Genomic DNA, 24,254 nt, shown 5'->3' on the forward strand with positions numbered 1-24,254 from the left:
GACTCCCCGCTGAGCAGGGAGCCCGAAGCGGGACTTGATCCCAGGACTCCAGGATCACGACCCGAGCCGAAGGCAGTCGCTTAACCAACTGAGCCACCCAGGTGCCCCTCTTCATAGCCTTTTAAAAATGTGACATGATTTATATTTTAGTCTTGTATGATAAAAAGTATTGTTAGAGTCATCATTGGGAAAGATAATGCTTGGTCAGCACTTTAAGTTAAAATAATTGTTAGGTGAATTGGGATTTTATTTACTCAATTGAAGTAATTCTTTGAAGATTTATAGTAGAGAAAGAAACATCATTAATTGTTATAAGATTAGGTTTGTACTTCTTTCTCTGCCATTTCTGTCCCACAAGGTAGGAAAGATACATAATTTAAGACTGCTACATTTACGAATTACTGAAAACTCTTTTCTAAGAACTACACTAACTTCTGTGTATATAATAACTTGTAGCATTTAGTCAGCTCCTATGTGCTCAGTTTTTCCCTAGGCTCTTTTCATAGATTTTCTCATTTAGTCCTCACAACCATTATTCTCACTTTCCTGGTGATCAAATTGAAACACACAGAAATTAAGTAACTTGCTTAAGATCATCCAGCTAATAAATGATGGAGATAGGATATAGTCTCCAACATTCTGATTCTATTGCCTCTGCTTTTAAGGTTACCCACCAAAAAATTTTGTCTTTTTTTTCCCCCCTTCCAGATTGCTTTTCTATTCTAAAACATTACATTGGAATGGAACCTCTTGATGTATTATTTGTAAGGAGCAGCTTGGTTATGTTTCCTTTCCAGTTTGAGCTTCAAGCTGCATGTTACAATGAAATAACTACTCTATTAGAAGCATTGTGAACATAAAGACCACTGGATGTGAACTTCTGTTCTTGCCACGTCCAAGGTTATTGCATCTCTCCTGACCTTTCCTCCTCTAATCTCAGAGGTGGAAGAGGTCCTAGTCTTTGTAAGACCATTACCTCAGTCTGTACATAGGATTCCATCTCTTCCACCTTTGCATTTTATCTGTTATTTTTCTCTTTGCCTGGTTAGTCTTTTTCTACTGGCTTTTTCATAAAACATACTCGAATCTTTTTCATTTTTAAATACTTCCTCTTGATTATGTCTCACCTTTAAGTTGGCTACTCTTATCCTTTCCTTTGCTGTCATAACTTTTGGGGTTTAATTTTCACTTTGTGATTTTACTTACTAACTCCTTGTAATCTGGCTTCTGCCACTTGTTCTCTAAATTGCTTTGGAAAAGATTAGTAGTTATTCTCTAATTGTCAAATTCTATGCTTCTTTACTTTCTTCTTGACTTTTATGTACTCTTGCCTTCTTCGATTCTTATCTTTTTAAGTTTTTGGTATATATATTTTTTAAAAATTAAACCTTCTGATTAGTGTGTCATTTTTCCTCTTAGGACCAGAGTGAGGGTTAGTTCTTTCTTGCTCTTTTTTTTATTCCAACAAAAGTATTCTTTCTTTTGAGATGTAGTGCATTTTGGGAAGGCCAGTACATGGGTACTAGAATGAGTTTCAGGGTGAGGTTTACAAGTATTAATGGGGGTATAAACAGTAGAACTGTGATTCTTTAAGAGCTTGGGTTGGGGATATGTATTTTAAAAATGGGTCATCAGTATTTCATTACAATTTTATATATGAAAAACAAAATTTTAGATAACATAAACTTTAGAGACGAAACCTTGGCAAAGTCTTGCCTAATGAGATTATGGAAAAAACTGATTTTTATTTTTTTTTATTTTTTATTTTTTTATTATTTTTTTTGGAAAAAACTGATTTTTAAAGGAATGAGGAATGGTTGGGCATATATGGATTCCTGGTCAAGAATTAGAATTTTGTGTGGTGACTGGGTAGCTCAGTCGGTTTAACGTCTGCCTTGGGCTCAGGTTATGATCCTGGAGTCCTGGATTGAGCCCCGAGTCGGGCTCCCTGCTCAGCCGGGGAGTCTGCTTTTCCCTCTGCCCCTCCCCCTGCTCATGCATGCACGCAAACTCTCTCTCAAATAAATACATAAATAAAATCTTTTTAAAAAAATTAGAGGGGCACCTGGGTGGCTCAGTCGTTAAGTGTCTGCCTTCGGCTCAGGTCATGATCCCAGGGTCCTGGGATCGAGCCCTGCATCAGGCTCCCCGCTCTGTGGGAAGCCTGCTTCTCCCTCTCCTGCTCCCCCTGCTTGTGTTCCCTCTCTGGCTGTCTCTCTCTCTGTCATATAAATAAAATAAAATCTCTTAAAAAATTTTAAAAAATAGAATTTTTCAATCTCTCAATAACCTACTCTCTTCCTAGCCTCCAAGTAAATGACATAGCACCCTAATGAGCAGGCTAGATCTACCTTATCATCCTTTTTTTGTCTTCGGATAGGGGAGAGTCCAGTTAAAGGTGTAAGATACCAATCCCACTTCCACCACATACTTATTCTGGATATTTGGACAAGTTATCTTCCCAAGAGAAAATGAAATAACACGTATTTTATTCACACACACACACACACACACACAACTGAAGCACAGTGACTAGAAACTCAATACTATCGTTCTTTCTCTAGAAAGTTAATTTTTTTCTATTTCGGGTCTAATCCTGCCACAAATTTGTTCTCTTCCATTTCAAGGCAGCCCATTGATTCAGTTTTCTCATATTGAATTCTTTCTCTTTTCCTTTTCCACCATATTTCTTTCTTTTTTTTTTTTTTAAGGTTTTTATTTGTTTATTTGACAGAGAGAGACGACGAGAGAGGGAACACAAGCAGGGGGAGTGGGAGAGGGAGAAGCAGGCTTCCTGCTGAGCAGAGAGCCCGATGCGGGGCTCGATCCCAGGACCCCGGGATCTGACCTGAGCCGAAGGCAGACGCTTAACAACTGAGCCACCCAGGCGCCCCTCCACTAGATTTCTTAATAAAATTCTCTGTGTTTTCACCTTTACTCTTTCATGTTTTATCCTCTTTCTTAGTATTTTTGCCTTTACTCTTTCAGGTATCATTCTCTCTTTAGCCCATAGTAGTCTGGTTTTTGCTCCCACCCTCTATAGAAACTGTGAAGGCCTTCAGTGACCCCATTGTTGCCGTGTCCAGTGAGTTCCCTTTGTCTTTTCCTCTGCCCTGACTTTTATTTTTCTTCTAATGGCATTTTGTTACGTTTTATTTTGTAAGCCATCTTTAAAACTTTCTGTAAAGAGTGGGAATGAACATAAATTACAAGTTAAAAAATCAGCCTTGTATTCCTTCTTGAAATTTTGCTATTCTTCCCCCGCCCCCCAATTTTGTTGCTTCCCCAACTTTCTGACCACTATTTTTCTCCCATGGTTTCTATTTAGTCTGCCTCCTCCCCCTCCAAGGCATGGTATCTTTTTTGAAATATTAGGAAAATTTTTAATGAGATCTGCATTTACTTAACAAGATTCAAGAATTTCAAAAGTCTGCCACATTTGCTTTATTTTTATTTTTCTCTTTGCTGGAATATTTTAAATTACCCCAATAAAAACAGGCCCACTGTTTAAATACTGCCATTCTGTAGGTTCTGCCCCTAACCTCCTTTTCTCATTATGCCTGTTCTTGGAAAATCTTACTCATTCCTATAGCTTCATGTACTATCTGCTGATAACTTTGTAAAGTCCATCTCTGCATTGTATTACAGACCAATATTTAATTTTTCCTAGTAGGGGTGCCTGGGTGACTCATTCCTGTTGAGTGTCCAATTCTTGATTTTGGTCAGGTCATGATCTCCGGGTCCTGGGATTGAGCCGTGTTGGGCTCTGCGCTTGGCGGAGAGCCTGCTTAGGATTCATTCTCTCTCTCTCTCTCCCTCTCCCTCCCCTTCTCCCTCTCTGCCTATCCCCCCACTTGTACATTTCCTCTCTCTCAAATAAATCTTTAAAAATAAATAAATAAATATTCCTAATATATGTGTCCAGTCAGACATTCTGTAGTGTCCAAGAATTTTAAATGTCTAAAACAATAATACTTACTATTTCTTTCTCATTTTAAGATTTTATTTATTTGAGAGAACAAGAGCTCGAGCTAAGGGAGGGGGAGAGGGAGAGGGAGAGAGAGAGAATGATTCCCAGTTGAGCACAAACCCCCAACATGGGGCTTGATCCTAGGACCCTGAGATCATGGCCTGAGCCAGCCGAAGTCAAACGTTTAACTGACTGAGCCACCCAGGCACCCCATTTCTTTTCTCATTTTTATACCCACTTTCCCCTTCTTTTTTTAAACTTCCCCCTTCTTTTTTTAAACTTCCTTATATCTTGGGCGCTTGGGTGGCTCAGTCATTAAGCGTCTGCCTTCGGCTCAGGTCATGATCCCAGGGTCCTGGGATCGAGTCCCACATCGGGCTCCCTGCTCGGCGGGAAGCCTGCTTCTCCCTCTCCCACTCCCCCTGCTTGTGTTCCTGCTCTTGCTGTCTCTCTCTCTGTCAAATAAATAAATAAAATCTTTAAAAAAAAAACAAAACTTCCTTATATCTTTATCACACAGTTCTTCTAGGCACTCACTTGAAGTATCAGAGGCTTCTTTGTTTCTCCCTTTTTTTTTCATATCCCATATTTAATTAGTCCTCAAGTCCCATCAGTCCCTTTTTCTTGGTATCTTTCTTTTACACCTGTCCTTCCCATTCTGTTCTTACCTTGATACTTTAGGGCTTTATCATCTCTCACCTAATAGATTCTCAGCTTTGTTTTTCTGGTATCCTTTTTTTTTTTTTCCCCCAATCTAACCATGATTTTTTTTTCCTGCTCAGAATCTCAGATTTGAGAGAAAAAGTCAAGTGTTTTAAACAGATCATGTCCTCAGTGAGGGCTAGGACCAGGTCTTATTTTTCTTTTTAGCTTTACTACATTTCTGGTTGATGAACTGGCAAATAGTAGGTTTATGATAAATGAATGAAAGTGGATACTATGCTTGAATCTCTGCCTACATTCTTGAGAATATTGGTTGCTCTTTTAAGGTTTAATTTTGATATTACAAACTTTACTAACTGGAAGCATTAAAGATCCTTTCTGTTAAAATATTAAATTTTTTAAAAATTAATTACAGTTTTAAAGAAATTTGGTAATTTTTCCTCCTAAAAATGAAGTGGCTGCTCATTGGTAGGGCCAAGCAAAATTTATATAATGCATTATTATTGCATATATGTCCATTTTCCTGACAATAAAGTAATATTTAGTATTGTTATTATCATTGTTGTTATTTTAGTTTAGATTGCAGGAAACTTGATTTTATGTAATTTTAGTAGTTTGATTTGTGTACAGGACAGTAGTTTATCAAACGTGACACTAATCTGTTCATTATTTTAAATATTTCTAATTTTCTTCTAGGACCAGTTTGGACAACATATAAAATCAGATGTGCATTTGAATTTTTATGTTTATTATGGTCCTGATCGTATAAGAGACCCAACCTTGCTTTCAAAACAGGATATTGTTTTGACTACATACAACATTTTAACTCATGACTATGGAGTAAGTATGCTGACACTCATATTTCAGAAGTTGAATTTAAGAAAGTATGCTTCAGGTTTCTAAAGTGTTCTAAAATTCAGACTTTATACTCTTCCTTTCTTTCTAAATACTTAAGAATATATAGGAAGTAAAATAGGAAATTGTCTTTTAAGATTCTGCAAAAAAAAAAGGTTGAACTTTCTTCAGCAATGAGGAATATTTTCCATTTAGGACATTTGAAGTTACAGTTTTACATTGGAATTGTAACTAAGTGTATATAGCAGTTTATAAGTGAATTTTGTTTTTTCTAGTATTCTAGAATATTATTTTCTTGATCAAATCTTCTAAATCAGATTTTCTAAATCAAATCAAGTATGATTTGATTAATAATTATCTCAGCTTAAAAATAAGCTTTTTTTAATAGCTGAAGTTCATGAGTTTCCCAATTAATTTAGAAGTTTAATTGTTTGTTTGCCTGTAATTCCAATTGTTAAAATGCTTTTCAAAAAACCTTATTGTCAAAATTTCGATCTTCCAGTAAGAACATTAACTTCAACATAAAAGAAACTAATTATGTTGTATTCAAATAATTCTTACAACTGAAAATTTTTCTTTCATTACTGTTTTGATCTGAGGCAGAATTAGCTCAGTGTATGAACCAAAGTCTCAATAGAGAGCTAGACTACCTAGGTTTAAATGGTAGCTCTGCTATTTCTTAGCTGTGGTACTTTGAGCAACATATTTCCAGTCTTGGTGCTTCAGTTTTCTCATTTGTAAAATGAGTAAATAATACTACTTCATAAGCTTTTGGGCATTCAATAACTTAATGTATATAGTGCTTAAAGCAGTATCTACCACAGAGTAAGTATTGATATTAAAGAATAATAACTTGTGTTTACCAAATTATAGGAAGTACTATTTTACTTTCCTGTGTTTTTAATTCACATGAAACATTTATTTCAGACTAAAGGTGATAGTCCATTACATAGCATAAGGTGGCTAAGAGTGATCCTGGATGAAGGACATGCCATCCGAAATCCAAATGCTCAGCAGACAAAAGCTGTACTTGATTTAGAAGCAGAAAGAAGATGGGTGTTAACAGGTAAAAAGGTTATATTTTTTAAAAAAATTAATTCTCAAATACATATCATTAAGTTTTAGTGAGGTAACTTTGTAAACTTCACATGGATATAAAATTTGTCCATAATTAATCATAGAAGTCATTTAATAAAATATTTTGAGTTGTTTTTCACAGTTGCCCATGCTGTGGCAACATTTGAATTATAGTCAATTTGTGGAACAACCACTAGACTTTTTAATTTTTATTTTTATTTATTTTTTTAAAGATTTCATTTATTTGACAGCGAGAGAGGGAATACAAGCAGGGACAGTGGGAGAGGGAGAAGCAGGCTTCCCACCGAGCAGGGAGCCCGATGCGGGGCTCGATCCCAGGACCCTGGGATCATGACCTGAGCCGAAGGCAGATGCTTAATGACTGAGCCACTCAGGCGCCCCTAGACTTTTTTTTTAAACTTTGGAGATTCATTAGACACTTTAATTCTCTAATCAGAATCTCGATTTCTCTGTTTCTCATCTTGAAGCCAAGCCTGTTTGCTACTTGTGACACCTCTACTAGAATACGGGCAAGAGAATGTAAACTCAGTTTCATTTTTCCTTCTTGCTAATACTGCTGATTTAAAATCAAATAAATGTTCTTGGATAAGGAGAAAGTTGAATTTACTGGACCTGTGGTCTTTTTCTTTGTTAGTATGGCAAGTGAGAGCTAAAATTAGAGCAAAACTATATTTTGAAGTTGCGTATATGTTTAACAATGGATTATAGTTACACCTTGATAGTTAGTGGGTGTGCCTGCTGCAGAATGCACATTTTCAACGGTTGTTTCCTCTGATTGGGTCAGATGGATATACTATAGAGTTACAGCAGTTTTCTGTTATTTTTACGTACTCCGATTCACTGTAGCGTTACAACAGTTTTCTGTTATTTTTAGGTACTCCGATTCAAAATTCTTTAAAGGACTTGTGGTCTCTTCTTTCCTTTTTAAAACTTAAACCATTTCTTGATAGAGAATGGTGGCATAGAACAATACAGCGTCCTGTCACAATGGGAGATGAAGGAGGACTTAGGTAAGTAATTTCATGAAAACTGATTAAAATTAGCAACAAATAACTGTAAGCAGCTTGAACCAGTTATCACTTTGATTACTATTTTAACTTCACTGTTGTCTTTCTTCTCCCAAGAGCGTTTATAGCTTAATGCCTTTGGCTCTTAGAACCTAGTGATTCTTGTTTGGGGAGACACTGCAACTAAAACATAAGCCTTCCCTTACTTTGATTTTAGTCAAACTGAAAGGAAAGGCAGAGCTTTATGGTCTTTGTGTGTTGCTATTGCCCTCAAAATCACCATTAATTGATTAAACAATGACAGGAAAAACTGTATGCCCTGAGGATCTAATATGCATTAAATTTTCACAACTTACCTTATGTAGCTTTATATAGTGATACTTGAATGGTATGACATACACTGGCATCAGCAAAAGTTTAAGAAAGAAAGTTCTTTCTCATGGAGACAGATAAATGAAATTCAGCTTGGTGATAGCCATTTCACAGGGTACTAGGCTAATATGTGGCTTAAGGTTTTTGCCTAGAGCAGTGGTTTTCCAGAGTTTGGGATCCATTAGGTTGTGAAATCCTTATAAAGATGGCATCTAGCATTATAAAAGAAAATGAAATAGAGTTGAAGATTTAAAGAAATTTAAATCTTCACACATAGTAAGTACTGTTTTGTGAAGGGTTTCTGTCATATGTGTATGTGTTTTGATAATATACGTTTGCTGGATGGAATAAAATGTGTTTCTTACTGTGGTTACAGTGAAAAAGGTTCAAAAGTCACCAACCTAGTTTGTAAAACTGCTTGATTCTCAGAACCAACTATGTAAATTCTAATTTAAGAAATTGTATTTATATTTCAGTGTCAGGAAAAACCTTTCCTTAAAAACCTTTCTTTCCTTAAAGAATTGATGTGCCTCCTTTTTTTCTGATACCGAGAAGGGAGTATAAAGGTTGTAGAACCTAGAAGGCATATCTCCCTCTTCTGAATAGTCACATCATGTTTTCTTTTTGGCATCTTTACTTTGTAAAAATTACTTATTTTTGTACCTTGATTTTCATATTACTGAAAAATCTTTTTGAAGGTAAGATCTTTCCTCACATTTATAGTTTTATGTTAGTATAATGCCTTTTACTTTGTGTAGATACTTATAGGAATGTGACTTGAATATTGGGTGATGTAGTTGACAGAAGTGAGAAGTAAAAAAGTTAGTGAATAGAAGAAAAATGGGGAGAAGTTAAGAAAAAGACAGGATAAAAGAAGATTAAACTGTGACAGGTATTGAATTGAGGGCAATGAATGCATTATTATAATTTTCTATTGGTAGAATATATGTCTGATTATCAGATTGGATAGAACTCAAAACAAAGAGATTTTTTAAAGAAAAACCTTTACTTTGGTTCTAAAACAATAATATATTAAAATACTCTTTTTTTGTTCTTGTTGAATCAACTTATATAGAAATAAAAAGTTATGTAATTCTTTGTTTTGTTTTGACTTAGGCGTTTACAATCCCTAATTAAAAATATTACCCTAAGAAGAACAAAGACAAGCAAAATTAAAGGAAAACCTGTTTTGGAGTTACCAGAACGTAAAGTATTTATTCAGCACATTACACTTTCAGATGAAGAGAGAAAAATTTATCAGTCTGTGAAAAATGAAGGCAGAGCTACTATTGGAAGGTATGGAAAAAAGAAAGCCATTTTAGGAAATAATTTTTATTTTATTTCCTGTTTAACTGAATAGTATTTCTTAGAAATGTTAGGAAAGTCTGAAGTATACTGAAAGATAACTTGCTTTTTTATTTAAATTTTCTACAAATTAGTTGAAGTACATGAAATAGTATTATAATTTACAGGTAAGTTATTCCTTAAGTTAGGAAACAAAAGTTTACATGAAATGGCAAGTTCTGAGTGGCTAGTCAGAAGACCTTGCTTGCTTCTATTTCTGGCTCTTTATCATGGGAGTAGATAAAAACATTGAGAGAAGTGTATTAGTGAGAGATAATAAACCTATTTAAGGAACAAAACTTTGGGGAATGTCCGTATTTAAGAAATAGGGAAATAAAGAGAAATTACTGTAGAAGATTCTGTCAAGGACAGAATTAGGAAAAAAATGTAAAGAAAACTGTTGGAGAATCCCATGAAAGCATAATCATGAAAGAGGGAATGGTCAGTAGTGTCACATGATGCAGAGACTTAGAAAAGCTGTTTAATTTGGTGATTCAGAAGTTGCCAGTCTAAACTCTTAGCATAGTTTCACCAGAATACTGAGGTGTGTACCAAATTGTAGGAGTAAGGGAATTTCAAAGAAGTAGCAGCTGTAGGTAGGGGTAGACCCTTTTTCATGACGTTTGCAAAAGGAAGAAGAAAGTGAGACTGGTACATAGGATTGATAGTTGTTGCTCTGTCAATTTTTTGCATTTTCTTTGGGTTAACTGCCTTGAGAAGAGAGCATAGAAGAGACTACAGATAGAGAAGAGAATAAAGCAAATTGGTGGAGAAAATGAAGCCTAGTGGGGGGTAAAGAGTAGTCAGTGAAAAATGAGACAAGGGTATCTGCAGGGAAAGGTGTAGTGGGAAATTGAGGAAGATAGCGGGATTAACAGCCATTCTAAAAAGTTGTGAGGTTCTTAGTGTGGTAGATAGGCTTGATGTAGAATTGGATATATGTAAAAGTCAATATGACTTTCCAAACAACACATGTAATCTGGGAATAGGAACTAATGAAGTAGATAATAAAGGGATCGGGGATTGGTAGAAGGTGAGAAATTCTAGTCCAAGCGAGAACGTATTTGATGTGAGTGCCCATGGGACCAGAATGAGTAGGAGACAGTGAAGGCAGAACTGTGCTGAGAAAATAGGGGAATCTTCAAATTCAAGCACTTCATTGAAATACAGAGCAGGTTTAACAAATTAGAGAGATTGAAAAAGATTGTTCTTACTAAGCAAGTGATTTCTTAGTTCAAAATCTTGCAGTGGTGATTGAAATTTCTTTCATATTCATTCTTCCAGCCAAAATTTAATATGTGCCTGTGTAACACATACTGGGATATAGCATAATAAAATAGATAAAAATCTCCACCCTCAAGGAGTTTATATTTTAATGCAGAGAACAATTTTAAAAAATTAAATTTGGTGGAAAAAAAATTAAAGCAGAGAAAGGGGATAGGGAGTGCTGAAACTGTTTTAATAGGGTATTCACTGAAGACCTTACTGAGAAGGTTCTATGTGGGAAAAGATCTAAAAGAGAATGGAGTTAGATATTTCAGGCAGAGGGAACAGCAAATGTAAACCCCTGAGTTGAAAGAATATTTGGTGAGCTTGAAGAACACAAAGAGTTAAGTGTGGCTGGATAATATGAGCAAGATGTCATGATGGAGTGGGATCAGTATCCTTGCTCCTAATTTTTATTTGCTCTATGGCAACACTTTTTGGTGAGTTTTCTTTCACTGCCATTTGTTCCTCCCTTGCTCTTTGCTGATTATTACTTATATTTGAATGTCTTGAGTTCTTTCTGGCCTAGCTATTTGCAGGAGGTTAATATGAACGGGGGGAGGGGGCATTCTGTGTCCCAGACTGGTAGGAAGTATCCCTATTTAATTATGACTCAGGGTTATATCTGAGTTGTTTTAAGTTTTATTTGTGCTTACAAAACAAAGATCGGAAGCTGTAGGGTTCCTTATAATGTGGAATCTTGTGCCTATAATCTTTTCTGAAAACACAGTAGGTCTATTGTGTTTCCTTATTTAGCTTGCCTTCTTTCCTTGGTATAAAACTTGTCCATGCAAGTTCAGATCACAGCCATGCACCCTGTTTTTGTTTTTGCACAAGAAAGATCTTGATTTTCCCCTCAGGGCTTGCTATGTATTTTGAAGAATTGTGCTCTGGCAGGTCTGTTTGAGATCTGTAGTCCTATCTCTCAGCATCTTCCTATTCGATTTCTATTGCAATTGGCAGCCATTTCTCATATAAATAGCTTTATGGTTACAAATCTCTTGTGGTTTTATTAAAGGTAGTTTTGAAGTGATTTTCAGAGAAGAAAAGAACAATGCCATTTTTATTCCACTGTTTTAGAATCGGGAATAATATTGTTTAGAGGTCTTCATAATACTTAGCATTTTTTACCACTAGGTATTTTAATGAAGGGACTGTCCTTGCGCACTATGCAGATGTCCTGGGTCTTTTGCTTAGATTGCGGCAGATTTGTTGTCATACTCACCTTCTTACAAACGCAGTGTCTTCCAGTGGTCCCTCAGGTAAGTAGATGTGATTTGTTTACACTGTTATATTTGTTAGGGATAGTTAAATCAGAATGAAATTTTTCATATGGCCTATAGTGTCTTATTTGTCAAATGGACATTGTTTTTAGAATGGGACACAAGTGGAATATACTTACAAATTTTTACCAATGAAATGGAATAATAGTGATGTCTTCCAGGATTTCCAGTGATAGATACTCTTAGTCATTTCAAATTGGATCTGCCTTTTATTCTGTGGTAGTATGTGCAGATTGTAATGATGCTTTTGTGTAAGGTATATTATGTGGGTTAGCTACTATTTTAGCTTCTGAATTTTCTTTAAATTAATTAATTTTTTTTTTTAAGATTTTATTTATTTGACAGAGAGACACAGCGAGAGAGGGAACACAAGCAGGGGGAGTGAGGGAGGGAGAAGCAGGCTTCCCGCTGAGCAGGGAGCCTGATGTGGGGCTCGATCCCAGGACCCTGGGATCATGACCTGAGCTGAAGGCAGACGCCCAACGACTGAGCCACCCAGGCCCCCCTGAATTTTCTTTAAATTTAAATCATGCTTGTTTCCTGTGATAGAAAAAGCCTAAATAAAGACTACCCAAGCAAAACTTTTCCCTATATAAGAAGATTAACTTGTCTAGTCATATTACAGATCTTGCTGTGAAATTAATTTTTCAGCCTTTTCTCTAGGAAATGATACACCTGAAGAACTACGAAAGAAGTTAATAAGGAAGATGAAGTTAATTCTGAGCTCAGGTTCTGATGAAGAATGTGCAATTTGCTTGGATTCTTTAACAGTTCCTGTCATAACACATTGTGCACATGTCTTTTGTAAACCCTGTATTTGCCAAGTCATTCAGAATGAGCAGGTTAGTTTTATGCTAGGTACAGATTCAGTGTTTGATGGAGTGGTACACCAGTCAGTCTTGAGTGTAATGAAACCCAAGTCCAACAGACTATTAAGAGTTTTGCACTTGGATTTACTAGTGCACGTTTTATGGTCAATTATGTATGTCAGTGTTTCATAGTGATATATTTCTTACAATTAAGCCCTTTTAAACATAAGAAGACAGTACACTTTTAGAGGCATGATCAGTCAATATCCTAGTTCTTTTGTTGAGATCATTGCTGTCTAGTAGATAAAAAATGTGAGACACAAAGGTAATTTTAAATTTTCTAGTAGAAATAGATGAAGTTAATGAATTTTTATTTATCCAATATATCTAAAATATAAAAATTATTGAGATAATTTACATGATTTTTTAACTTAAGTGTTCAAAGTCTGGTGGTATTGTACACATACAGCACATCTCACTTTGGCTTCGCCACAGTTGATGGGCTTAATTGCCACATTTGTTTATTGGCTGTTAGATAAGGTAAGCCTGGATTCTTATGTATGGTAGAATTTTTTGAAGTGGAATAATCCTTTAAGCAGTTCTTCAGCTGAGGTAGAGTTTTGTTTCGTTTTGTTTACATTTTCATTGGTATAATATAGAAAAAAATGCACAAGTCATGGTTGTACAGTTGAGTGAATTATGAAGTAAACACAATCATGTAACTACTACCCTGGTCTTTTTGTGTCCCCTTCCAATCAGTTACCTTCTCCCTCCTTCCTAAAGGTAACCCCACCATACTGACTTTAAACATTGTTCAGTTTCAGAATTTTTTTTTTTGTAATGGTATTTGGTATATAGTTATTTAGGAGAGATTTTATTAGCATGTCTTGGTAGGAATGGGCACAACAAATACTGCTTTGAATGAGCCTGATAGGATTTAACAGGTCTAGACTAGCTTTATAAGCCATTCAGATGGAAATTTTTTTTCTTCTAAAGGACAGTTCCAATTAGTGTGCTATATTGTAGTTAGGTTCAAGATACTGTTATTCATGGTTTCTTTACTTGTCTGCAAATAGTACAGTTCACCCTGAACAGTTGCAGGGGCTAGGGGTGCTGACCCCCCTGTGCAGTTGAAAATCTGCATATCACTTTTGACTCCTATAAACTTAACTACTAATCACCTACTGTTGACCAGAAGCCTTACCGATAACATAAACAGTTAACACATATTTTTGTTACATATTATATGTGGTATTCTTTTTAAAGTTTTTATTTAAGTAATCTCTACACCTAATGTGGGGCTCACACTCATGACCCCAAGATCAAGAATTGCATGCTCCTCCAACTAAGCCAGCCCGGCGCCCCTATATGTGGTATTCTTTCAGTAAAGTAAGCTAGAGAAAATAACAAAATCATAAGAGAATATCCATTTATAGTACTGTACTGTATTTATTGGAAAAAAAAATCCTCAAATAAGTGGACCTCTGTAGTTCAGACCCATGTTCAAGGGCAAATTGTATTATACTTGTTTCAAGCTCCTGCTGTTAGTCAAGATCACATACCATACTTTTGCTCCCTTTTTTACCCAGTCCCACTTAACAAGCTGGAGTTCAGCTTGTACAGATTTACCTCAAATGGATGACTCTAATAAATCTAATAAAATGCTAGCTATTAAGGATTTAGAATTTTACCATACTTTTTAAAAATTTTAGGTAAATTTATATTTTTTCCTCATAAACTTCACTTATCTTATTCTTTCTTATATAGCCACATGCTAAATGTCCTTTATGCAGAAATGATATACATGGAGACAATTTATTAGAATGTCCTCCAGAAGAATTGGAGTGTGACACTGAGAAAAAGTCTACTATGGAATGGACATCCAGTTCAAAGGTAAAATACACGTGGGCAAATATTTGAGTATTTGTTTTACATTTATATATAGATACCATGTCTTAAAATAATTCTGCTTTTAATCCTATCATTTGAATATTTTTATTTCTAGTGGTGAATTTGAGAGGAAAGGAGCTTCAGTTTATGAGTGCATTCTTTCAATCTTAATTTTTAAAAACATTAGTTGTCTTTTACTTTTCATTTTAGGGAAGTAATGGGGCAGGAACATTCTTTTCCTAATTAAAAAAAGTTGTATATATTTTGCCCATTCAAAATGGAAGCTAATGGGTGTCCTGATTTTTTTTTTTTCAGATTAATGCTCTAATGCATGCACTGATTGACTTAAGAAAGAAGAACCCCAACATAAAAAGTTTAGTTGTTTCTCAGTTTACAACATTCCTGTCTTTAATAGAAACACCACTCAGGTAAATTCAGTATTGATTCTCACTTTGAGTAAAAGGATTTTATGTAAGTGTTTTGATTTGGATGGCAAAAAATAATATGTTTTACCAGTTATATTCATTTCATCTATCTAAAATGAGAGTCACAATACAGAATATTTCCCGGGAGCATAGGATTTAAAGATTTAGTCCTGAATTTATCAGAAAAAAAGTTGACTGCAGAGCATGACACGTTAGTAGATGGTTAGATTTGTCAAAATAAATGAGTAGAAGAATTGGTTGAATGAAGAGATTTGTAATTACTTAACATGTTTTTAAATTGTATGGAAAGTGTTACTTATCTTTTTTGTCCCTCCATTAGAGCCTCTGGATTTGTGTTTACTCGTTTGGATGGTTCCATGGCACAGAAGAAAAGAGTTGAATCAATTCAGTGTTTTCAAAACACTGAAGCAGGATCTCCAACTATAATGCTTCTATCCTTAAAAGCAGGTGGAGTTGGTTTGAATCTTTCCGCAGCTTCTCGAGTGTTTTTAATGGATCCAGTAAGTAGTTCTGTAGACTTTTTGGTATGTTATTAAACTTAAAAAAAAAAAAAAAAACTATTTGGTAAATATCTTCCTAGTTATAACTGATTGTGAAAATTCTTAGGCAAATTTTAAAATTAGCTAATAACTCAGTAAATGTGTATTGAGGGCTTTAAGTGCTTTATATGTTTCAACAAATTCTCACGGTATCCCTAGGATATCCCTGTGATGGATCCTTATGAGGTTTTATTACTGTCCTTATTTTACAGGTGAGGAAACAAGCACAGAGAAGTAAAATAACTTGCCCAACATCATGCAATAATATGCAGACCAGGATTCCATGTTTTTAATTTCTGTGCTGTGGTTTTCTACTTCTATATATAGAATTAGTTTCTGTTAACTGTAATGCTTTAGTGTAGTGGTTTGGCCAACAAATAATGTGATCCTACATTGTGTCAGGGAGTCTTACATGCACCCGGAATCTGGCTATAAACATAGGTAGTCAAAGTAGCTACCATCGTGATGTTAATGGTCTCAAGTTTTAATGTGCAAAGAATTAGGTAAAATGTAATTTCTCACCTCTGTCCTCAGAGATTAAGGAGTTCTTGGAGACCCAGGAGGCTGCATTTTTATATAGATCATAGGTGATTCAGGTGCAGGTGGTCCATCATCACAGTTTTAGAAACTAATACCGTATCGCTTCTCGGCCTTTTGGCTAAGATTAAGTGTAGAAACTAATACCGTTAATGGAATATTTTGGATAAATTTTAGCATCTAATACAGTACAGTCACTTGTAGTTGTACAGTATAGACCTAGCTGTAGAGTTGGAACTAAAATTCACTCTGAACTTTACTCACCAAACTGTGACCTAAGAGAAGCATGCATAGAGGAGCGGCACCTTTTCTAATTGCACAAAGAGCTGTAGGCACTCTGGACTAATTCAGTTTCTAATTTGCACTGGGTTACTGTCAGGGCTAGAGGCAACCCTATTTGCTATTTCTGTGATTCACAGATTGAAGATTTGTAGTTTTAGCTTGTTACCTGAAATTCAGAAAATTTCATAACAAAGTTCACTGAGATACAAATTTGAGTTATTCTGGTTAGGCTATCTAGTTTATAGATATATCTGTTACCAGGGCTTTTTCGTCACCTGAGGGTAACCTCCACAGTAAAATACCAACCAGAACCATATTTTGACATTCACAGATTTCACATTAACGTTATGGATGGCAGTGGTCTGTTGTATTTTCTTGCCTTAGTTCTGTGGATGAAGTTTTAAATCTTTGCTAGAGTTTTAATATTTTATGGTTATTATAAAAAACAGTCATTGTAACCGCATATTGTTATATTAACTAACATGATAATCTTAGATGATGATTTTTTGACAAATTCCCAAATTATTTGCTGCTTTTGTTGTAATCTTAGTATCTGATAAAGAGAAGGTTGTTGGTACGAAATATAGTATTATAAAGCTGATCACAGACTATACTCTTTAGTAATTAAAAAAAAAACTTCTTTAGTAATTTAAAAAAACTTCTAGAATGTTTTAGCAGTTCATAGTAAATTGTTTTTCGTTGAACATTTCAAATGTTTCTAACTTTAAAATGAAAGCCAGGTCCCAGGAAAATAAGATTGAATCAAAAAATGTTTACTCATGAAAATATTTTACCTTTTCATGGAATGTTGCATTAGAGTTAAGATGTATTTTAAATGTTCGATTTTGGGCTTTTGATAAAGCTAATTACCTTCCTTCATCAGTACTGGTGAAAATGGAAGCTATCAGTTTTATATTATCATGAGATAAATTTGATCCCAGGTAGGGGTGCCTAGGTAGCTCAGTTGGTTAAGCATCCTACTCGATCTCAGCTCAGGTCTTGATCTCAGGGTTGTGAGTTCAAGCCCCGTGTTGGGTTCCACGCTGGCCATGGAGCCTACTTTAAAAAAAAAAAAAAAAAATTGACTCTTGGTAGTCATACTAGATGTATACTGTCAGCTCACTAGAAGGTTCCTAGATAAAACAGAGACAACAGAAAGGAACATTTATTTACGTGGGCTCTTGGTATAACGGTTTCAAAATGTATCCAATCGTGAAATACAGAATATGCATAAAATGTGATTATCAGTTTTAGAAAATCATAAGCTAAGTATATTCTTAAAATCTGACTTCTATATGAAATATCACCCAATACTCAAATTATAACAATAGTAAAATCTCCTTTTCCCTAGAGCTCGTGGGAACTTTATTTTTTAATTTATTTTTAATTATTTTTTTTTTTTTTGAAAGAGAATATGAGCCAGGGGTTGGGGGAGGTTCTATGTCCAACACAGAGCCGGATGTGGGGCCCAGTTTCACGACCCTGAGATCATGACCCAAGTCAAAATCCAGAGTCAGACGCCTAACCAACTGAGCCACCCAGGTGCCCCATCAAAGGAACTTTAAATAGAAAATAACAGCCTGAGGATGAGTCATACTATAAACTTATCATTTACATATGCATTTGCTATTTTGTTTCGTTTTCAGGTAGTTTTGCTGTATAGTTTCTTTTGCCCTAAACATCCTTTAAGAATCATCCCATAGTTTAAAATTTAATGATCCCTACTCTGATAGTTCATGATAGTCTTTCCCAATCACTTGACTCCTATCTTTCTAGACTGGAGAATCTATATCATTTTGCTTTTTTTCTTTGCTTCATTGTTTTATTCTTCACTTTAAAACAGTCCCCATGATAATGCCTGTATTTAATGAGTTAATGTTATTTTAGTTCAATTTTGAAGTCAAACATTCAAATACAGATACAGAAAATTACATCAACAAAGCCTTTAATTTTTAGGACTTTTGATTATTCCTGAAATCTTTTTTTGTGCTTTTAGTTAACAAATGGAAGAAAGTGAAAGAAAAAGAATCAAAAGACCATGAAAAGGGGAGAAAACTTTCTCATAGACTCAATTACATATCTTTTCTGATATAAATTGTCATTTAAGAGGATGTGTAACCTTTTTTTTCCTTTGTTAACAGACATAGATCAATTTTAAAATAGAAAAAGATACTATTTGATTACTTAATCGCTCATGCTGTGTGCTTTCTATGTATCAGGCACTGTATTAGATACTAGAAGCAGTGCAATGAACTGATGGGGGAGAATACCTGCCTATCATAGTTGAGGGTGGGGTGTATTTTTTTTTCCCAGAGCATTTATGACAGTATCTGAATTCAGTCAAAAAATTTGTGTCAGTAAAAGGTTAATGAGTAATACTGAAAGGATTTGTGCAGAACACTTACAGATCAGGGTGGTAATAAAGCAATTCATATTCTTGTTAGGCCTGGAATCCAGCTGCTGAAGATCAGTGCTTTGACAGATGCCATAGACTTGGCCAGAAGCAAGAAGTTATCATCACAAAAGTGAGTTTTTAAGCCATCTATTTTAAAATTAGGTTGACGAGATTTTTAAGATTATACAAATAATGCATGAATATATTATGAAAGATTACAGTAGAATTGGGCAGAACAAAAAAAGGTTAGCTTTAACTCTAGAGGAAACCACCATCAATAGTTTTACATGTTATTCAAAGTCTCTTTCTCAACGTTTACGTAGATGCACTTGTATGTATCTCTCCTTTAAAAAATTTAAGGTAAATGGGATCATACTTTATTATTCTGCAACATACTTTGTCCCCTTAACAGTATATATTGGGGACTGTCCATATAAGTATACTACCATATAAGTACATATAAAACCTATTCTTTTTTTTCCCCATATAGTGGTAAAACATACATACACATAACAGTATTTATCATTTTATCTATTTTTAAGTGTACACTTAAGTGGCATTACATACTTTCACATTGTTGTGTAATTTTCAACATCATCCATCTCCAGAACTTTTTCATCTCAAATCGAAACTCAGCCCTCAGCAACCGCCCTTCTATTTTCTGTGAATTTGATGACTCTACAAAACCCATTCTTTTTAACATCCATATATAGATACATCATAATTTAGCCAGTCTAATATTTTGCTAATAAAAACAGTGCCATAATGAGCATTATTGTATTATATACTTGTATTATATACAAGTACTTCTTCAGGATTGATTAAGAAAACGAGAATTCTGGGGGTGCCTGGGTAGCTCAACTGGTTAAGCGTCTGCCTTCGGCTCAGGTCATAATCTCAGGGTCCTGGGATCGAGCCCCACATTGGGCTTCCTGCTCAGTGGGTTGTCTGCTGCTCTCTCTTCCTCTGCCTGCACCCCCCCCCCATCCCACCAGGCTCTCTTTCTCTCAAAATCTTTAAAAAAAGAAAAATAGAATTCTGGATTTAGGATTCTTTTGTTTTCAAAACAGGCTTAATGATACATGAGAATGATGTAAATTTTTGCTTATGTGATGGTCAGGAAAGAGCTCTTTTAATTTACGTATACCTAAGACCTTGAGCATATTCATTTTTCACTTATCTGTTGTCAGTTAATATTTTTTTCTGTGCATTGCTTTTTTGCCCAGTTTTCATAAAGTACAAAATATAGTTTTATAATATAAAGGACTCTTACATTCTGATTTTAAATTTTTTGTTATGTATATTGGAAATGGTTTATTTCAAACTCTTATCTTTGAACTGGATGGGTTTTTTTTTTTTCATGAAAAAGCTTTAAAATTTTTAAGTATATCATTTTTTCCTACTGATTTGAAATGTCACTTTTATTATAAACTAGTTCATATATATTAATGTGAGTCTCTTTCCGGACTTTGTTTCTGTGTTTCTATTTCATTGATTTCTTTTCCTATTCCCAGGACAATATTACTCTTATAATTACTATGGTTTTTTAAAGTATGCTTTGATATCTAGCAGGGCAGAGTGCTCTCATTACCCCTCTTTTTAGAAATTCGTTAATACAATTATTTACTCTTGAATTGAACTTTGGATTTAGGTTACCAGATCCCATTTAAGAAATCTTGTTTGGGATTTATTGAAGTTATGATTAATTTGAGAATGGTCTTCTTTATAAATATATAAATACTCCTTATAAATAAGGAGTGTTCCCATATAAGAATTTAGTATCTCTCTTCATTTATTTAGGTCTTTTATGCATTTCAGTAATGTTGTATGTTACTGGACCTCTACACAATGTTGACTATTAGTAGTGATAGTAATCATTCTTGAACTGTTCCTTTTATTGTTTTACATTGTGACTACATTGTTCTTGGTAAGTTTCTAGAGGATACACTTAAGACTGAGGGACATTTAATTTATAGGTTAATGAAGACTTTATCAAGGTTTTTATCAGAAATGCTTCTTAAGCATCTATTGATGCTTTTTTTCTTAACTTTTTTCTATTCTTAACTTTTCCACATTATATTAAGTTAAACCAGATAAAGGCGTATTCTTGCATTTCTGGGAAAATCTCATTTGGCTACTTAAATATAATGCTGAATTTATTTTGCAAGTATTCCAGTTACAGAGTTGCCTGTAAAGTTTGCTGGTTTTGGTGCTATTCTTAAGATGTAACTTATGGCCTTACAACCATATTCTTTATACAAGAAAACCATATTGAGTGATGAGGGAAAGCAATGCTCACTCTGGTTATTCTATCATATTCTAAATATGCTCACTGCATATTGAGAAAAAAAGGAGAGCTAAACAGTTTCTAACAGATTATTGACCAATTCTGAAAGCTATATAATACTGTAAGAAAGCAAATTTTTTTATAGTGGACCAACATTTCAACATATCTTAAATTTTCATTTTTTTTAATTGAAGATTTTAAATATTGTGACAAAAAGTTTTTTTTTTTTTTTTAAGTTCATTGTGAAGGATTCTGTTGAAGAAAATATGCTGAAAATACAAAACACAAAGAGAGAACTTGCTGCTGGAGCCTTTGGAACTAAAAAAACAAATGCTAATGAAATGAAACAAGCTAAAATTAATGAAATCAGAACTTTAATTGATTTATAATTTGTGGGATTTGGTAAGGTCAGTTTGATTAGATATATATGGAAATTTTGGAAATCAGAAAATAGAGTTTTAGAAATGAGATCTAGAGTATGTCTTCTAAAAAGAGCATATCATTTTATATTAGTAAAGTATTACTGATATATAGTCTCTTCTATATATGAACCTATTTTTAATGATATTTCAAATAGCAATAAGTTCTGTTATATACTGTGGCCTAAAATAATTTTTTGAGAAAGTTACTTTGTTATTCAGCTTTTCATATTGTCTTTGCTGAGTATTTTCATATATCTTTCAAGTACTCAGCTTTTTCATATTTCAAATAAGGTCAAACCTTTTATACTTTTGACCAAATAAAGAGTTATTTTCTGTGTTGGACACATTTGGTTAATCACTAGAGCCTTCCATTTGTGATGTGATGGATTCACAGTCCTTGTAAGCGATTAATACATAGATTATATACAAGAGATTTTATTACTTTGAAAAACCATATTTGCATTCCAGAATCAAACCTTAAATAAGAGACTGAAGTCCAGGTTAGCAGGTTAACTTACAATTTTTTTTTTTTTAACAGTTTGAGATCTAATTCACATATGTGATTTGCAGTTTTATGTTTATGAAAAGATAGGGACTGTGTTAGAATACGATTTTTCTCCATTTTAGTCAAGTAGTACTGTTGTTTAAATGTAATTCAATGTGTTAGTGTGTAAATACAGTCTGGGGGTGAGAAGGAACCAGTTCTACCCAGTTTAATTTGAATATTTAAATTATGGAATTGCTGAATAGATATTTCTATATAGAGAGATAATTTTTATTTATGTAGCTTTTTTTTTTAAAATAACTTTATAAATTTTTATAATTCAGAAGACTACTATATGTGAGAGGCGTGATATCTGGATGGAAGTTGGGCTGGATGACCTCCAAAATCGTTTCAACTCTTAAAGACATCTTAATCCTGAATGGAAAAATTTCTTTGTTATTGTGTTTAGAATCAGACATTGATTTTGGAACTTCAGTAATTCACCCTACATTTATCTATAAAATTAGTCCTCTTTTTCTTATTTTTTGGTTAATCAGACTCACGGTAGTTGCCATGGCATTCTAAATGACTCTTTGAGTCACATTTAAATAAGTTCTGCATTTGCCACTCACGTTAGTTAGTGGTGTCCTTCCTTAAGGGGAGCTTTTTAATCCAAAGAAAGATTATTGTACAGGAGAAGCTTCCTGTTTGACCATGCAGACTTGAGAACACCTTTCATTTTACTTACAGTGTTAAGAAATGACTTAAAGATAAGCTTGGAGGCAGTGTTGTGTTCTAGGGCATACATCGAGCTATGTGCTGAATCTATCGACAGCTAAATTCTCCCCTCCCTGTGCCCGGTCTCCTGCTCCAAGGGAGCAGTGTATTAGGCAGCAAGAATCTTCCCAGCCCCTTTTCTCTCTGGCTGCAGGTAAGGCAGAGGGCTGGGTAAAAGGATCAGCAGAACTTTCTGTACAGATAAGAGTGGAATAATAACTTGGGGTTGGTCCACTAGCATTAGGAGCAATTCGGAATTTCTTTACCTTGTAGAACTAGCATTACACAAAAAAAATCAGGTTGATGAAAATCTCATGAAATATACTATGTGGATTTCTATATACCAGTACTCCCATGAGATTAAGTACAAAAAGAATGTTCAGCAAAAAAAGAGAGATATATACTCTTCTTGCTTACAAAGGCAAAGCCTTGCAAACTCACTGTAAAAGACTTTGCTTGCCTCTTTACCTAACATTTATAGACTTGTGTTTTTAAACATAATGATAAATTTGGCAAGTCATTTAAAAAATACCTGTTTTTGTACAGTCCTATTAAATGGTGTTAAACAAATTTAATTCATCCTAAGGAAATATATATATAAACCACCAGAATGAAAAGTTCGTATTATGCTCTGCTGTTAATTCTGTTTCATCATTATGTAGAATAATAGCTTTAGAAGTATCTTGAAGACATTGTATCCCACTTGTGGTTCAAACTGAATTTTGTGGTTCAAACTGGATTTTGTTTTAAAATAAATAAAGTTTTAAAAATCCACTTCTGTGCTATAATTTTTGTGACTTTTTCTTTGAAAGTTTTTTATAAATCTCACACTTCTGTGAAGATACCTATATTACACAATTGTTTTTCACTGACAGTACATAAAAAGTACTATGAGTAACAAGTTTATTCTTACCACCTCTTTTATTTTGCTCAATTTGGCTGAATTTGTTTAGAAATCAGAGTGTATATATTTTTAAAGTTAAGTGACTTGATCTTCTAAAACATTGGTTCCAATTATTTTCCGCATCTACCAGGAAAAAAGGAGATGCAATAATACTTACGTGTAGTGATATTTATTACTAGATAGCACTCTGCATTGTAGATTTTGCCCTAATCTAGGATTAGAATAATAAATCAAGAAAATATCTTGTGTTTATTACTAGTGAGTACCAATGAAATTATCATCTTCAGGCAGTGTATGTTTTCTATTGGGGGAAGTCAAAGGCATTGGTGTTTTTTTTTCATTATAGTACTTGCCAAAATTCTATTCATTAGGATTTGGAAGATTCATTAAACACATGTGGACAGATATGTTTGGCTTAACAATAACTCAGATGTTTAACTCTAAGTTTTTAGCTATATTAACTTTAAAATACTTATAAAAGGTGTAATACTGTTTTCCCTCATTCATCAGTAAGTATGTAGTAACCAAGTTCTACATTCTGGAATTGGATACCTTACTTGTGTGGTACTTCTGAATAAGAAGAGCCAGAAACTGGTAGCTGTGCATAATGACTGGGATGCTTCC

General features: G+C 34.3%; 1 protein-coding gene, 1 long non-coding RNA gene and 1 pseudogene across 8 annotated transcripts in view; 2 read left to right on the top strand and 1 right to left on the bottom strand.

Moving 5' to 3' along the window:
• The window catches only part of LOC144381601 (uncharacterized), a 29,001-nt gene extending 11,989 nt beyond the window's left edge, over nt 1-17,012 (bottom strand). The window contains exons 1-3 of the long non-coding RNA XR_013447059.1: nt 16,065-17,012; nt 7,950-15,540; nt 7,418-7,565 (exon numbers count right to left, since the gene is read on the bottom strand). This is a non-coding gene — a long non-coding RNA (uncharacterized LOC144381601). The remainder of the gene's footprint in view (nt 1-7,417; nt 7,566-7,949; nt 15,541-16,064) is intronic.
• HLTF (helicase like transcription factor) overlaps nt 1-23,500 on the top strand; it is a 50,288-nt gene extending 26,788 nt beyond the window's left edge. For 2 of the 7 annotated variants that reach the window (XM_078070571.1, XM_078070591.1), the window contains exons 15-25: nt 5,330-5,473; nt 6,416-6,554; nt 7,461-7,596; nt 9,082-9,261; nt 11,713-11,837; nt 12,510-12,700; nt 14,435-14,560; nt 14,873-14,985; nt 15,323-15,503; nt 18,806-18,886; nt 21,280-23,500. In XM_078070571.1, coding sequence (XP_077926697.1) covers nt 5,330-5,473; nt 6,416-6,554; nt 7,461-7,596; nt 9,082-9,261; nt 11,713-11,837; nt 12,510-12,700; nt 14,435-14,560; nt 14,873-14,985; nt 15,323-15,503; nt 18,806-18,886; nt 21,280-21,432 — 1,569 coding nt within the window. In that variant the 3' untranslated portion in view covers nt 21,433-23,500. The remainder of the gene's footprint in view (nt 1-5,329; nt 5,474-6,415; nt 6,555-7,460; nt 7,597-9,081; nt 9,262-11,712; nt 11,838-12,509; nt 12,701-14,434; nt 14,561-14,872; nt 14,986-15,322; nt 15,504-18,805; nt 18,887-21,279) is intronic. The other 5 variants (XM_036115620.2, XM_078070598.1, XM_078070580.1 and 2 more) reach the window with 4 other exon arrangements.
• Nucleotides 16,181-16,339, top strand: LOC118550517 (U2 spliceosomal RNA; annotated as a pseudogene).
• Nucleotides 23,501-24,254: the final 754 nt, after the last annotated feature.

Source organism: Halichoerus grypus, chromosome 1 (assembly GCF_964656455.1).
Source record: "Halichoerus grypus chromosome 1, mHalGry1.hap1.1, whole genome shotgun sequence".
Classification (NCBI taxonomy): Eukaryota; Metazoa; Chordata; class Mammalia; order Carnivora; family Phocidae; genus Halichoerus; species Halichoerus grypus.